This window comes from Ursus maritimus, unplaced genomic scaffold (genome assembly GCF_017311325.1).
Source record: "Ursus maritimus isolate PB19 unplaced genomic scaffold, ASM1731132v1 scaffold_16, whole genome shotgun sequence".
In the NCBI taxonomy this organism is placed as follows: domain Eukaryota; kingdom Metazoa; phylum Chordata; class Mammalia; order Carnivora; family Ursidae; genus Ursus; species Ursus maritimus.
This window is the reverse complement of record NW_024424008.1, coordinates 63073035-63084681: the sequence shown is the minus strand read 5'-3', so window position 1 is coordinate 63084681 and position 11647 is coordinate 63073035. Positions and strand designations below refer to the sequence as shown.

At 39.2% G+C, this 11647-nt stretch overlaps 1 protein-coding gene across 1 annotated transcript in view; it reads left to right on the top strand.

Moving 5' to 3' along the window:
• The window catches only part of CEP126 (centrosomal protein 126), an 88414-nt gene that overhangs the window by 6360 nt on the left and 70407 nt on the right, over window positions 1-11647 (top strand). The window contains exon 2 of the mRNA XM_040631297.1: window positions 951-1070. Within this exon, the coding sequence (XP_040487231.1) occupies window positions 951-1070 (120 nt within the window). The remainder of the gene's footprint in view (window positions 1-950; window positions 1071-11647) is intronic.

Here is an 11647-nt window from a genome sequence, read left to right as displayed (position 1 = left end):
TATTTTATTTTATTTTATTTTATTTTATTTTATTTTATTTTATTTTATTTTTTAAAAGATGTTATTTATTTGACAGACAGAGAGACAGCCAGCGAGAGAGGGAACACAAGCAGGGGGAGTGGGAGAGGAAGAAGCAGGCTCCTAGCGGAGGAGCCCAATGTGGGGCTCGATCCCAGGACTCTGGGATCACGCCCTGAGCTGAAGGCAGATGCTCAATGACTGAGCCACCCAGGCGCCCCCCATTATTCCATTTTAAGCACCATGCCAGGCACTGGAGTTACAGAAATGCCGAGGAGACGTGTACTCATAGGATGTACTCGTGAAGGTGTCGAGTCTCCAGGGAGGGTTTTCTCCTAGAAAATAGGAGGGGAACTGCTTGAGATGGCTCTGAATCATGGGTGGAGTTAGCCAAGCATGTGCGGAGAGATGGTGGCATGATGTGTCAGGGCTTGTTCTGTTGGTAAGTGTCTTCGGGTGTGGTCAAAGGATTCATGCAGGAAAGTGTTGAGATTTGAAGTTGAAAAAACAGACCAGATTATAATGCTTTATATACTAGGTCAGGAGATTTAGAATTTATTGTGAATGTAACAGGGAGCTTTAAGAGAATAAGAATGAGAAATCCAGTCAGATTTGCATTTAGCAGGTTTTGAGGGGGTTCATAATGAAATATATGCAGTCTCCTTATCTGAGCTCACGATGTCTAAAAGTACAATTTTTTCCCCAGGGCAAGTGAAATAAATGTTCAGTTCTAATACCAAGTCAGATTTTTTTTTTTTTACACAGAGCACATGCTGGTCACATACTAACACTAATTGTATACCTGTTAGCTGTTCCACAGAAAGTCATTGCCTCCTTAGTATGAGGCTGAGACTATATTGACCAGTCAGATAGCACTGTTGCTCGTCCACTGGAGATACAAGCCATTGTCCTTAACTTTATGCTGTCGTTAGAGATATGAAAATCCATCTGGAGAAAAATTTAGAAGAAGAGCGTCAAATATTACTGCAGCAACAAAAAATATGTCGAAATCGAGCACGTAAATATTTTGTGGAATCAAACCGGAGAAAAAAGTAAGTAATTGTATTTTCTTCAGAAGTGTAGAAATGCGAAGTCATAAATTCATAGTTTCTCTACTTTGTAGCATTTTATGAACCTAAGTCATGACATTGCTTTTTCTGTAAAACACTGATCAAGATTTGTGTGCCTTCATAAATTTTCTTGTTGTTTTTCTGCCTACAGCACAAAGTTGGTTCGTTCCACTGAGTGGGACCATAGCAGTCTTTTCTTGTCATAGGGTGTCTTGCACAGTGTCATGGGATTGCTGCAAAATGTGCTATCCTCTTTGTTTTCTGTATCTCTCACAGTAAATTAAAAGATTACTAATTAGTGTTTAGTCTCTAATGGAATGTAATTTGATTTTAATTTACTATTCACTTTTATATAATTTTTCTATATAGCTATGCTCATTCATCCAATCAGAAAATGGGGGAAAATATAAATAATGGTGGAAATATGATGCAGAGAATATTTTAAGTGACTACCATTAAAAAAAAAGAAAGCTTTCTAAGCTGGAAGCCTAATAAAATAGAAGAATGAACCATCCAGTCACTGCTTAACATTTTTCAAGGTTTCTTTGAATGATTAGATTTTGTTTTTTAGACAGATTGTTAATAATGTTTTTGCTACCTTGTCGGTGTTTCGTCAGTACATCAATAGCAAATCCCTAGAGTGTATTAACTACATCATTGGGCATGTGTTGCAAATCCCACTTGAGGAATACAAAATTGTTTACCTGTAACTTTGTTGTGGCATTGAATTTCTCTTTAGATTAACCCTTTCACTGTCTGGTGTAGTTGAAGTTACTTAATGAAGCTTGTGTTTTGTATTTGTGTCTTACTGTTTTTCTCCTACCTCTTATCTCCAGGGGCGTATAAAAGGCACACAACGGGTGTTCAATAAAGATGCATAGTCATATGGTGCATAAGTCATGGGCTCTGGAGTCAGAAGAGATCTAGGTTTAAGTCCCCATTCCATGAGTTAGAGTAATTTACTTAATCTCTTTGAGCCTCGGTTTCTTAGTTATGATTGGAATTAATAACATCTATTTCAAGGGATTGTTATGTAGAGCAAAAAGGTAATATTAGAGAGGAACAGTTGAAAACATGTGGAAAATATTTATCGCACTGTCTGACCATAGTGCTTCTTCTTAGTTTATTTTGTTGATTAATAATTAATATTTGTCAATTGTGTGTTTTCTAATAATGGAGTTACTTTGTAAAATAGCACAAAGTGCCTTCCTGTCTTCTCTCATCAAACACTTTTCTCATTTAAAAAAACCCAGAATTCTGGTGTAAAAAGAAGAGAAATTTTGGTTTGGCATTCTAAGAGTCAGAACATATTCCAATATAATTTTTGTTTTATTTTTCTGTTACCCTACGGTGCTGTATAAAGACACATAAACATTTCTTATTAAATGCTAATCATTTTACTTTTTAAAAGGGGCTAACTTATTTGTGCACTTCTGAATTTCAAAATATGTCTATCATCATGGCCTTTTTGGCCTTGCCATTATCTATCCATTTATGTTTTACATTATCTAAGTTTATGCTGTCCACTCACATTATGCTCACACAGTTTTTCTTTAAAAAAACTATTTTTCTTAGAAGCAGAGATGTTCTCCTTCCACTCTTAGTGAGTTACATTTTGACATTAACAGTGCTGTGTCCCCTGTAGTTTTCAAAGGAGAATGTTCATAGCATCAAGTTCTCTGTTTATTGCCATCAGTTGCTTAAAATCACACATATTTTAATTTTCTTGTTATTTACTACTGCTTGGCTTTTCTATTTGCCAGTATTTTTCTTTTATGTTTTTATTACATTCTCAAGTTTTCCATTCTCTCATTCAGTATCTATAGATGGAGTCCCGTTTGTCTTACTCCCGAGACCTCTGCCCTCACCCCTACCTTCAGTAGATACTGCCCCGGTATGTACTGGTTATCGTTAGGCCTAATGCATAACTGGCATTCTGGGACTTCCCTTTTTTGCTTTTGCTTCCCACAGTATCCCTTTTGTTTTGTTTTACAACGTTAGTTCACTGGCGCACATCCTCACAGAGTTCTCCAATATGTAGACCAAATGATTTTAAGATACACGTACACATAAGGAAATTAACTATTTCCTACATTTTTTAAATTTTCAATTTCAGAACTATCTTTAGTCAATAACTGAACAGGCATTTATTTACTCAATGAGCATAACTGGTTGAGTACCACCGATTAAACATTGTACCAGGAGAAAAAAAAATTTTGTTTATTCTGTTATTACACTCTAGAAATAACAATCTGATTTAACGTGACTTCATAAGGAAAAGAAAATTGAAAAAGGTTTTAAGAAGTGTGCAAAAGGAGCCTCAGATAGTTTTTTTTTTTTAGCAGATAGGGTTTTTTTTTAAGTTTGTTTTAATTTTGTTTCTTCAGTCTGTATTTTTAGATTTCAGATATGAGTAAATTCATGTGGCATTTGTTTTTCTCCTTGTGGTTCATTTCACTTTGCATAATACTCTTCGGTTTCATCCATGTTGTTACCAGTGGCAAGATTTCATTATACTCTATGGCTGAGTAGTATCCCAGTATATCAAAATATCTTCTTCATTCACTCATCTATCAATAGGCACTCAATATCTTGACTATTGTAATTAATTCTGCAGTGAACATAAGAATGTATATTTTTTTTAAATTGCTCTTTTTATGTTATTCAGATAAATGATAAATACCCAGAAATGGAATAGCTGGGTCGTATGGTAGTTCTATTCTTCATTTATTGAGGAATCTCCATATGGGTTTCCATAGTGTTTACACCAGTTTACAATCTTATCAACCGTGGGTAAAGGTTCCCATTTCTCCATATCCTCTCCAATACCTGAGATTTCTTGTCGTTTTGGAAATAGCCATTCCAGCTGTGAGGTGATTTCTCATAGGGGTTTTGATTTGAATTTTTCTAATAATTAATGGTGTTGAGCATCTTACTCTATATGCCTGTTGGCCATGTGTATGTCTTCTTTGGAAAAATTTCTACTCAGACCCCCTGCCATTTTTAACCAGGTTGTTCACTTTTTTGTTCTTGAGTTGCATGAATTCAGGTGTTAGCCCCTTATTGGACATGTGGTTTGAGGTTCAGATACATGGTGTGCAGCTCAGCAGGCTGCCTTTTCATCTTGTGGATGGTTTCCCTTGCTGTGCAGCAGGATTTTAGTTTGATACAGTCCCATTTGTTGATTTTTGCTTTTTTTGTTCCCTTTGCTTTTTGTGACCCCCCCAAAAAAACACCCCCAAAAAAACACCCCAAAAAAACCCAATAGCTATGACTAACTTCAAGGAACTTACTACTGGTTTTCTTCTAGGCGTTTTATGGCTTCAGATCTTACATTCAAGTCTTTAATCCATTTTAAGTTGATTTCTGTGTATGGTGTAAGACAGTGGTCTAATTCCATTCTTTTGCATGGCTGTTCCCTTTCCTCAGCACCATTAATTGAAGAGACTGTCCTTTCTCCTTTGTATGTTCTTGGCTTCTTTGTTATAGATTAATTATCTGTATATGTGTAGATTTATTTCTGGGTTCTCAATCCGGTTCCATTAATCTGTGTGTCTATTTTTATACCAATAACATACTGTTTTGATTACTATAGATTTGTTGTATAGTTTGATATCAGCGAGTGTGATATGAATCTTTCTCAAGATTGTTTTGACTATTTGAGATCTTTTGTGGTTCCATAGAAATTTTAGAATGATTCTGGTTCTATAAAGTATGCCATTGGTATTTTGATAGGGATTGCATTGAATCCGTAGATTGCTCTATGTGGTATGAACATTCTCACAATACCAATTCTTCTCATCTGTGAACATAGAATACCTTTCCATTTATTTGCTTCTTCAAATTCTTTCACCAGTGTCTTATAGTTTTCCATATAGAGGGCTTTCATCCCCTTGGTTACATTTATTGCCAGATAACTTATTCTTTCTGATGCAATTGTAAATGGGATTGTTTTCTTGATTTACCTTTCTGATGCATCATTATTAGTGTATAGAAACGCAATGGATTTCTGTATATTGATTTTGTATCCTCTGTTGTGTAGCGAATTCTCAGTTGAAAGGTATTGGGTGTTTGTTTGTTTGTTTGTTTGTTTAGCATCTTCAGTTCACGTCATGGCGTTCCCTCCTGGCTTATAAGGTTTCTGCTGGAAGATCTGCTCGAGAGTTTATGGGGTTTCCCTTGTACAGAACAAATTGTTTTTCCCTTGCTGCTTTTAGGATTCTCTCTTTATCCTTAACTTTTACCTTTTTAATTATATGTCTTCTGTGGATTTCTTCGTGTTCATCTTATTTGGAACTCTCTGGGATTCCTGGGCTTCAGTGTCTGATTCCCTCCCCAGGTTGAGGAAGTTTTCAGACATTATTTCTCAGGTAATTTCTCTGGCTCTTTCTGTCTGTTGTCGTCTTCTAAGCTCTCTATAGTACAGATGTTATTCTGTGTGCTCTTGTCCCAAAGGTCCCTTGGAGTGTGTTCACTGGTCTTCGTCCATGTTTACTTTGGCTGCTCAGTCTGTGTGGGTTCCACTGCTTTGTCTTCCGCTCACTGGTTTGTTCTGCCTCATTCAGGCCACTGCCGACCCTTTGGTGTAGTTTTCAGTTCAGTTACAACTTCCGTTTGCTACTTGATGTTCATCTATTCTTCTCCCAAGTTTGGTGAACATCTTTATAACCATTACTTTGAACTCTTTATCAGATAGATTGCTTATCACCATTTCATTTAGTTTTTTCTGAAGTATTATCTTGTCCTTTTTCTTGGAACACATTTGTCTTTCTCCTCATTTTTCCTAATGCTCTATGTTTGTTTCTATATATTTCAGTAAGGCAGCAACCTCTCCCGGTCTTGAAGGGGTGGCCTTGTGTAAGCGATGTCCTACAAGGCCAAGAAGTGTAGTCTCCCCTGGTCACCAGAGCAAGGCACTCAGGAACTATCTCCTGTGTGGGCTGTGTGCACTCTTACTGTGGTAAGGCCGTAGCCATGCACACTTGTGGGCAGGGCTGGAGCTCAGTCTGGCTGCAGGAAGGAGCTGTGACTGCTGCCATGTGTTGGCAGGCAGGGATGGCCTCTGACCCCAGCTGTGAAGTGCATTCCTGACTACACATCATGGACACGGCTCTTGGGGGACACACCCACTGCTGCTAGCAGCAGGCTAGAGGGAGAATTCCAAAAGGCTGCTCCCCAGTGCTGGAGTTAGTAAGGTCAACTGAGACAGCAAAAATGGCTTCTGCCATTGTCTCAGTCCCCAGGGGAGAGTCCCTACTGTTTCCCACCCCTCTGGCAGACACTTAAAGGTTCCTAAATGGGTCACTCTTACCTGTTGTCTGTGCACAGTTCAGATTGGTGTTTGAATCTGCACAAAAGCCCTTTAAAAGTGAGTTTTCTGTTCCCTACAGTTTTATAGTTTTCTAATCCCTGTTGATTTTCAAAGACCAGGTTTGGGGCTCATCTCTCCTGTGCAGGATCTAAAGTTTGAGGCACCTAGTATGAAGCTGGAAACTCTTACTCCTCAGGGAAACATTCCATACCTTTTATATCCCTTCTGATCGTGACTCACAGCAATTGGGGTGCAGTTTTTCCTCTAGCAAATTTGTGTTTCTGCCNATTGATGTTGTCCCTTTATCCTTTGTTGTGGAGGCTCCATTCATTCCATTTTCAGGTCCCTTTCAGAGAAAATTATTCCATATGTAGTTGTAAATTTATGTCCATGGGAGGAGGTGGTTCAGGATCTTGCTAGGCTGTTATCTTGAACCCAACTCAACCTTCAGATAGTTTTAAAATACTAATGTAAGCATATAGACTTAAAAGTTCAGATGATCAGACAAAATTCCTGTGAACTAACCAGCAGAATAAGAGAGAAAAGGACAGAATGCAGAAAATTGCCCAAATAAAGAGAAGAAAGGTTACCAGGTAATACATGAGGGGCAAGCACTTTGGAAGACTCACTAAAATCTATGACAAAAAAGATTCCTTAAATACCCTGGAGGCAGAAGGAAATTACCTAAAGAATCATGGAATGAATTACCTGGTGAACATGAAATAATGGGGTATCTGCATTATCTGTTTGTGAAAATGATGCAGTTTGAAGCTTCTCATGAAGCAGGAGATATGTACCCTTAGAATAAGAAGGAATTATACTTTAAGCAATAAGTCATATTTATTATGTTTATCATGTGGATATATATTGTAAGCGAAAAAATATACATAGATTCAAATAAGGTCAGATGTCAGTATGTGTAAATATCCATGGGTATATTATACATAATATAATAATAGAAAATTAAAGAATTTAGGATATTTACAAGTAATCTTTGACCATTTAAAAATGTTCCAGAGGACAGCCATTTATTCACTAAACTAATATTTGCTGGGAGACTTAAAGATTTCATATACTAAAGAATAAAAAATAAAATGCGTGATTCCTGCCCTGGAATTACTATTAGTGAAGTAATAAAGGATGGCAATGCTATGCATAGAATACTGTGACAGTCACCAGCGAGGTTCTCTGGGGCCATACTTAACATGCTGCAGGACAGAGAAGAACTCCAGGAAGGATCAAGTTTTATTAGATGACCAGGTGTTGTCCAGGGTCCTGAGGGGTAAGGGTGTTTAACACAAAGAGGACATTATGTGAAAAAGTTTAATGTCATGAAATATAAGACAAAATATTTATGTCATTTACACAGGAAAATGGGGAAGAGTATCAGGAGATGAAGCTAAAGAGTTGGTCAAAGACATTTTATAACATAGTGTCTATGCCAATCTAAAGAAATTAAACCTTTTCCTTAGTATTTGGAGATGCTGTTGAAGGAGAAAAATCAGAGTGTCATAATCAGATTTATTTTAGCTCATTACAGCAAAGGGTTAGACGGTGAAATGAAAGCAATGGGAGGCAGAGAGAACAAGTAGGAAGTTGTTCTACTGATCTGGGGAGAACACGAGCACAGAGGCCGGGTTGTGACTGAGTGGGTAGGGTCGGAAGGAGTCTAAGGTCAGGTATGGGCGCTCCACGAAGAGCTTTGTCAGAAAGGGAATACTTGCGGGTCACGCAAACTTTAATATTTTTAATATAAATCTTTCTAAATTATAGTGCACATTTCTGTGATCTTTTATACAGATTATAATAAATATTGTTGGAGTTTTCCTTTATGCCCTAGGATTATTATCATAAGCATCAAATGTTCTACTCTGTTTTCTTGCTGTTTTGCCCTTGAGCTCTTAAGCTTTATTTAGTTCATAATAGTAGCCTGACAGGTAAGCTTGGTGCATTTATCTGTTAAAGATTTTCTCTTTCACTTTTAGCTGAAATTTCTCTTTTTCAGATTTAAGTCTTTATTTTAAGATAATTATAGATTCACAAGCAGTTGTGAAAAAAATAATAGAGATCCCATAGTACCCTTTACTCAGTTCCCCCCAATGATAGCATCTTGAAAAATTAAAGTTCAGTCTCACAACGAGAATAATGACATTTTTACAGTCAAGATGCAGAACATTTGCATCATCACAAAGATTCCTCACATTGCCCTTTTATAGTGACACCCACTTCCCTCCCACTCCTACCCCCAGAAATCACTAATCTGTCCTCATTTCTACAGTTTTTTCATTTCTAGGGTGTTATATAAATGCTGTTATACTGTATGTAACCTTTTGGAATTGACTTTTTTCACTCAGCACAGTACTCTGGAGTCCATCCAGGTTGTCGTATGTATCAGTTCTTTTTTTTTTTTTTTTTTTTTTTGGTAAGTGTTTTCCATGATATGGATGGACCAAAGTTTGTTTAACCATTCCTTCATTGAAGGACATCTGGCTAATATCCAGTTTGGGTTACTGTGAATAAAGCTGCTATAAATATGCATGTATAGGTTTTTGTGTGAGTGTAAGTTTTTATTTCTTTGGATAAATGACTGGAAGTAAATTGCTGGAACATATGGTGGTTGCATGTTAGTGTGTTAAGAAATTGCCAAACTGTGTTTCAGAGTGACTGTGCCCACCAACACTGTCAGATTGATCCCAGTTTTCCATGTCCTCATGAGCATTGGTAGTGTTAGTGTTTTTTATTTTAGCCATTTTTATGGGTGTATAGTAATATCTCATTGTATTTTTAATTTTCATTTCCATAATGGCGAGTGATGCACAATATTATTTTGTGCACTTATTTGCTATCTGCTTACCCTCTTTAATGACATTTCCGTTAGTCTTTTGTATGTTTTCTAATCAGATTACTTCTTTACTGTTGAGTGTGAGAGAACTATATACATTCTAGATACTTTGTCAGACTTGGTGGTTTGCAGGTAATGTCTACTCTGGAGGTTCTCTTTTCATCTTCACTGGGTCTTTCCTGGAGCAACACTTATTTTTATAAAGTCCAGTTTATCTGCTTTTTCTTTTTATAAATTGTGCTTTGGTATCAAGTCTAAGAACTCTTTGCTTAACCCTAGATCCAGAAAACTTTCTCCTGTTTTTTCCTAACAGTTTATATTTTTTATTTCATGGTTAAGCCCATGATTACATTGTGAGTTAATTTTTGTATAACCTGTAAGACTTAGGACCCCCTCATCAGAATTCAATTGAGCATATTCATGTGGCTCTATTTCTGGGTTCTCTATTCTATTCATCTATATGTCTTTGCCTCCACCAATACTTCAATTTTGATTGTGACTGTGTCGCCGTATCACGTGTAGTTGTGGAATTGTGACCGTGTCGCCGTATCACGTGTAGTTGTGGAATTGTGACCGTGTCGCCGTATCACGTGTAGTTGTGGAATTGTGACCGTGTCGCCGTATCACGTGTAGTTGTGGAATTGTGACCGTGTCGCCGTATCACGTGTAGTTGTGGAATTGTGACCGTGTCGCCGTATCACGTGTAGTTGTGGAATTGTGACCGTGTCGCCGTATCACGCACGTGTAGTTGTGGATGGAATTGTGACCGTGTCGCCGTATCACGTGTAGTTGTGGAATTGTGACCGTGTCGCCGTATCACGTGTAGTTGTGGAATTGTGACCGTGTCGCCGTATCACGTGTAGTTGTGGAATTGTGACCGTGTCGCCGTATCACGTGTAGTTGTGGAATTGTGACCGTGTCGCCGTATCACGTGTAGTTGTGGAATTGTGACCGTGTCGCCGTATCACGTGTAGTTGTGGAATTGTGATTGTGTACCTGTAAGGTCAGTCTTCAAATCACATAGACTGATTCCTCCCACTTGATTCTTTTTCAGAATTGTTTTAGGTATTCTAATTCCTTTGCCTTTATATATAAAATTTAGAATAACCTTATCTATATCTGTAAAAAATATTGATGAGATTTTTACAGGAATTGCCTTCTACCTTTATATCTACGTGGTGTGAGGAGAAATGACATGGTTTGTTGAGTCGCCTATTTTATTTCAGTTATCGTATTTTTCAGTTCTAAAATTTTCAGTTGGTTCTTCTTTATATTGATTATATCTTGTATTTTTGAGATTTTGTATTTTTCCATTTGCAAACATGTTTATAATTGCTCATTGAGCACTGTTATCATGGCTGCTTTAAAATCTTTGTCAGATAATTCTAACCTCTCTGTCATCTTGGTTTTCACTCAGTTTGAGATCTTCCTGGTTCTTGGAGTAAGTGGTTTTCGGTTAAAACCTGGGCGTAGTCCTATCATGTCATGAGACTGAGACTTCTTCAACGGCAGCTCAGCCCGCTCTCTCTGGCACGGTGCCCGCTGCGGAAGGAGCGTGGGGGCGGACACTGCGTCAGTGCTCGCAGATGGAGGTGGAAGTCTGGCTGCATGAGGGCCCCCATAACTGCAGCAGTAGTGGGCGCCACAGTGGCCCCTGCCGTGGTTCCCACGGACACCACAGTGCGAGCGGCCTCAGGACTGTTCTGGGAGCGCTGGGTGCCTCATTGCGCCTCCACCCTCCAGGGTCGGGGCGCGGGCCCGCTGCTCCAGCCGGCGCGGCGGCGGGTTGGGGAGGGGGGGGCGGTGCCCTGTGGCAGGGGCAAGCCGGTGAGTGCGGGCTCTACACTCACCTGAGCTGCCCGGGACGCGAGCAGGACCGCGGTGCTTTCTCCGCTCTGTGGGATGCGCTAGCGGGCTTTCCGTCTGCGGGGCTGGCTTCTCCTCCTCTGGCCTGGGCTACAGACAGCAAGCTTCAGCTGCCGCTGGTTTGGCGGATCCGCCTGTTGACCTGTGCCCGCTGCCTGCTTCTTCCACTGATGGGCTATTGGAAGTCGTTGGTCAGGCTGCCCCACAGTCCCAAGTCGGTCCGCTTCCTGCTTTCCACCGTTTACGGTCCTCTTATTTTTTCATAATCTATCATGTCTAGGATTTGCATTTGTACTTAGTGGGAGAACTAGCAGAAAGTAGGTCTACCTCCGTCTTACCTGAAGCAGAATTTGTTTCTTTTTGATGTCAGTATTTCTCTTTGAGAACTGGCTGCCTGGGGGTATCAGTGTTGAGGGGGGCACTCTTGGTTTTTGCGTAGGTCCTGATCTCAGGATCGTGGGATCATCCCAGCTCTGCGCTCAGCCAGGAGTCTGCTTGTCCCTCTCCCTCTGCTCCTGCCCCCTGCTCGCTCGCTCGCTC